The sequence below is a fragment of the Alosa alosa genome, chromosome 20, assembly GCF_017589495.1.
Source record: "Alosa alosa isolate M-15738 ecotype Scorff River chromosome 20, AALO_Geno_1.1, whole genome shotgun sequence".
Classification (NCBI taxonomy): domain Eukaryota; kingdom Metazoa; phylum Chordata; class Actinopteri; order Clupeiformes; family Clupeidae; genus Alosa; species Alosa alosa.
Genome location: NC_063208.1, coordinates 26,479,315 through 26,484,314, shown reverse-complemented (window position 1 = coordinate 26,484,314; position 5,000 = coordinate 26,479,315). Strand labels below are relative to the sequence as shown.

Sequence of the window (5,000 nt, the reverse complement as noted above, 5' to 3'; positions counted from 1 at the left end):
TAGAGGCAGAATATAGAGGAGTGTTTTTGTTACGTGGAGTGTTTAAGAGGAGATGATAAGAGAAGATTTGAGAAGGAGGAGGAGAAGGAGGAGGAAGATAGAGAGGAGAGGACACACACACACACACACACACAGAACATATGGTCCTCCTAAGAGAAGATAATATGAGAGGAAAGAGGAGGAGAGGAGTTGAACTAAGGAGCATCTCTTGTCTTCCAATGTTAAAGAAGAGCTGATGTGAGAAGATGCCAGGAGGAGGAGGAGAAGGAGGAGGAGAGAATAGAATAGAAGTGTATGTCCTGTCCTGCCTATCCCCCTGCTCTGTGAGTGAGGCAGTATGTGAGTGAGAGTGTGTGTGTGAGTGAGGGAATGCGTGTGTGCGTGCGTGTGCGAGTGTGTGTGTGTGTGTGTGTGAGTGTGTGTGTGTGTGTGTGTGTGTGTGTGTGTGTGTGTGTGTGTGTGTGTGTTAGTGAGTTAGTGAGTGAGTGTGTGAGCGAGGGAGATGAATGTGTGCCTTGAGTGGTGGTGACACTGATGTATGTGCTCCACCCATGACTCACTCATAATTACAAAACACCGCTTAGGTTCAGCTTCACAACGTCCACATCCCTCTCTTTTCTCTCCTTCTCCACCATCACTTCTACCTATCCATCTCTCTCCCTCTCTTTTTCCACCCTCTCTCCCTCTTTTTTTCCTCGTTCTCCACCATCACTTCTACCTTTTCCATCGCTCTCCCTCTCTTTTTCCACCCCTCTGTCCCTCTCTTTTTTCATCCCTCTCTCCCTCTCTCCCCTTTTCTCCCTCTCCACCATCTTAGCTGTCAGGTTCAGCTCAGCACATGCATATACTCACTTCAGCCCTCCTCTCTCTTCCCATCCCTTTCTCCATTGCTCCATCTCTTTCTATTCTTCCATACTGTCCCTATTCTGTCATGCCATCCCTCTCTCCTCCTCTCCATCACTCTTCCCCAGGTGCAGCACATCCACATCATGGTGTCTACCTTCTCCATCACTACTCTATATCTTCTTTAGCGTCTCTCTCTCTCTCTCTCTCTCTCTCTCTCTCTCTATCTCTCTCTCTCTCTCTCTCTCTCTCTCGTTTCTAAGCCATTCTTTCCCCCAACTGATATCATTCAGTCTCTCTTTGTCTCTCCACCTAGTTATCTCATTCAAGCCATGTTTGCCTCATGCCCTTTATCTCTCTCTCTCTGCCTTTCTTTTTCACGCCCTCTCTTTATCTCTCTCCCTTTTCCACCCACAAGCAAAATGAAACACAGCTCAAATGAGATCTGGTGATGTTTTCCCTCCCCTATCATCTCCACAGATGCTGCACCAGCCTCCAGACTCCATCATCTGAAACCACCCTGCCATCCTAAACCATCAGCGCCGCCCCCAGCGCCCAATCATTAGTCCCCAGGCTCGGGGTTCTGTCTCTGGGGTAAGGAGGCTGGAGAGACAGGGCTGGGCTCCAGGCTGGAGAGGTAAGGAGGAGTGACAGGCAACAGAGATGCATGCAGAGGAGACAGCTGGAGCCACAGACTACTGGACTCCTGCTGAGTGACAAGACAGAGAGCATTTGCTTGGTATGTGTATGTTTTGTGTGTGTGTGTGTGTGTGTGTGTGTGTGTGTGTGTGTGTGTGTGTGCATTTAATTCAATTCAATCGTGTGTGTGTGTGTGTGTGTGTGTGTGTGTGTGTGTGTGTGTGTGGATGCATTTATGTGTCTTTGTGTTGACATTTGCACATATGCAGGTTTTTCAGTTTAGCACGCAACAGCAGCAGCATCATCACATATCACACACACACACACACACACACACACACACACACACCTCAGCTCTCCTGGTCACTCACCAGCACACTTGGTCCTGCTGATGAGCGGGGGTCCAGGTGGTCCGGTCCCCCCCTCACCTGGCCGGGTCAGCAGGACGCTGATGCGGTACTCGGTGTCGGGCTCCAGGTGCCACACCTTATAGGTGAGTGAGCTGACGCCGTGCGTCTCGGTCCAGGGCGAGTGGCTGGCGCGGTACTCGATCTCCCGGCGTATCACCGGTCCGTCGCCAACGATGGAGTTGGTGTTGAGCTGGATGATGAGGTACGTGGGGCCGGCCCGCAGCAGCTGGGGGGGTGCGATGGGTGTGGGGGGCACTGCAGGGGACAGAGTGCCGTCAATACTCATAATACACACGTCATATATATATATATACTGTATATGAATTTGCCCCATTCACACTGTATATACTATGTACGGCGACTAGACAAGGAAGATAGATAGACATAGATACAAGACTTTATTCAATACTTTGGAATAATTATAGTATACAGACTCTGCTTCTCATGTACATTCTTACAAAGACATCAAGGATAGCACAATAAAGCTAAAAATGTGTCCCATTCATATTGCACATACTATATACAGCCACTAGACAAGAGACCATTTTATGTTCATGTAATACAGCGATTACAGGCTAAATAATCACTTGTGACTGATTCTGGTCTGATTAATGGTATATGTGTCCTGAAATGTGTGTATATGTATATCTATATTGTATATTGTCAGTCTTGTAATTTGTGTATGTTGTCCATATCATATATTATCTATATGTTGCATTGTATATTGTACTGCTAGAGTGATACCATTGGCTGCTGGACCCAAGTGCAGGGCACAGAGGACACAGCAGTGCCAGGGTGAGTTATAAAGCAAGAGATGCTAACTTCAGATGGTTGGTGGATGTGCACCTAGGTGACTGCGGATGAAAAGTAGTCTTAGGCTATCTACGTTCTACAATCCATCAAATGGTTTATTTAAACATTTATGCTTAATAGTGTACATGGTACCTTAAAAATGAAATAAATAAATCAAGCAAAAATACTTCACTGGTTTTGGAATGTTACAAATTCTAAATGAGAAACTGAATCAAGCAGGACCAAAGACTAAATGGGAGGGAGGATTGAATTATAAATCAAATAGTTCAGAGGTGTATGCATTGTACCTTTGAGTCATCGCCTCTATATTTTAACAAACTGTTCACAAGGAACAGTTACTGAAGCAAAGATACAATGATATCAACTAGCACGGCCCGGACAGTAGCCATTACGGTATGTCCTTTTATATTACACCACTCAACCCTGGGCGGTACATTGGGGACTTCCAATCGAATGAAGTGGTGTTCTAATTATAAATCATGGGAAGGAATGGCCTCGGATTGATTGATGTGTCCCTCCGTGCTTCTCCAGCGTGCACAAATGAGATGTTCTCCAAGTGCTCATCTGTAGACTCATTTGTGTGTGGAGGGCGGTGGTAGTGTAGAGGTTAAGGAGCTGGGCTAGCGTGCAGTAGCCTGAAAGTTGTCGGTTCAATTCCCGGCTTTATGGATAGCCTTTATGTCCAGCTCTCCAATTATGGATATTCCCACTGTAATCTCAAGTGAAGGCAAAGAGATATGCAGCAGTAAAGAAGTTACAAAAGGTGTGTGTGCATGTGTGTGTGTGTGGGGGTGTGTGTGTGTGTGTGTGTGCAAGTTGTGAATGTGTGTGTGTGTGTGTGTGTGTGTGTGTGTGTGTGTGTGTGTTGAATGTGTGTGTGTGTGTGCATTTATATGTGTTCATAATAATGAAATGACGCTGGAACACCTCTAATTGTGCTTACCCTAAAGCGCTCCCACCTACGCACTATACAGTAACTCAAAACTTGTGACGTGACACCTCGCATTGCAGTCAATTAACACATAATTAAGTCTCCTCATTAAGACCGCCTCTGCAGCGGAGACCTTTAGCAGCTCAAGAGGACACCATCAAAAGACAGGCGCACACCAAAGCCAAGCAGTGCTGGGGTCCGCAGGGATGGACAGCCACTGCTCCATGCTTGTGAGGGGGGATGACCGGAAAATCCCTCCCCGCTTGGGAGAGGCTGGGATGGGGAAGGGAAGTGGGTCAAGCCCCTCTCCAACTCCCCCCTCACACACACACACCTATACTTTAAAGTCTCAAATGGCTGGAAGATCCTCACATCCTTTACAACAAATGAGTGGCTCATTGTAGGGAAGATGGACCAGCTTTGTACAAGTTCACATGGCTAGTGTAGTCGCTAATGGTAGCCCTGTGTTTTTGGTCTAAGAAGGGAAGAGGGACTAGCTTTGTGCAAGTTCACGTGGCTAGTGTAGTGGCTAATGGTAGCTCTATGGATTTGGTCTAAAGAGGAAAATTAGCGAGCTACATGAAAATGAAGTTGATGCTCGTCTCAAGGCCAGTGATGAGTGAGGCTAAAGCTTCCAGGAGTCGCACTGAGCTTTAATCTTTTTTCTTCTTTCTCTTTTTTAAACACAGAGGGAAATTATTCTCTCGCTTTTTCAAACGGAATGGTGAAATGGCACGAGACGAGAGGAGACAACCTTCAAAAGCGAACCACAGAACAAGAAGAAAAAAAGAAAAAAAGGAAAAACATCACCACTTTCATGCCTTTGTGTTATTCCATAATCATAATTTTAGAGCGTCGCAGCCTCGCGTTACATTTTGAGAGTGGCGCTCGGAAGTCTTTTAATCATAACAGGAGCATGAGAGCCTCTCAAAGCGAGCAGCTTCTTCATGAATGATTGCGCTCTTAATTTTGCTATTTTTGCACAAATGTGTCTGTGATAGGCCAATCAGTCATTAATCAACCTGACAAAAGCTCACTTATGCTGAGTGTGATGGAGCAACAGAATCTGCCTACATGTACAGTGGGCCTTGAGAGGCTGTCTAAACTGTGGCAATGTCGCATTGTTTGTTTGTGTGCTTGCGTGTGTGTGTGTGTGTGTGTGTGTGTGTGTGTGTTTTGTGTGTGTGTGTGTGTGTGTGTATGTGTCTGTCTGTCTGTCTGTTTTGATCAGCCTATACTGTATGTATGTAAGCTAGCATACTTTATGTACAGCTTGTGATCTCACTTGGTTGTGTATGTGTGTGTGTGTGTGTGTGTGTGTGTGTGTGTGTGTGTGTGTGTGTGTGTGTGTGTGTGTGTGTGTA

The 5,000-nt window shown here is 46.1% G+C and overlaps 1 protein-coding gene across 1 annotated transcript in view; it reads right to left on the bottom strand.

Moving 5' to 3' along the window:
- Positions 1-5,000, bottom strand: part of ptprua (protein tyrosine phosphatase receptor type Ua) — a 221,445-nt gene that overhangs the window by 73,835 nt on the left and 142,610 nt on the right. The window contains exon 8 of the mRNA XM_048229546.1: positions 1,854-2,147. Within this exon, the coding sequence (XP_048085503.1) occupies positions 1,854-2,147 (294 nt within the window). The remainder of the gene's footprint in view (positions 1-1,853; positions 2,148-5,000) is intronic.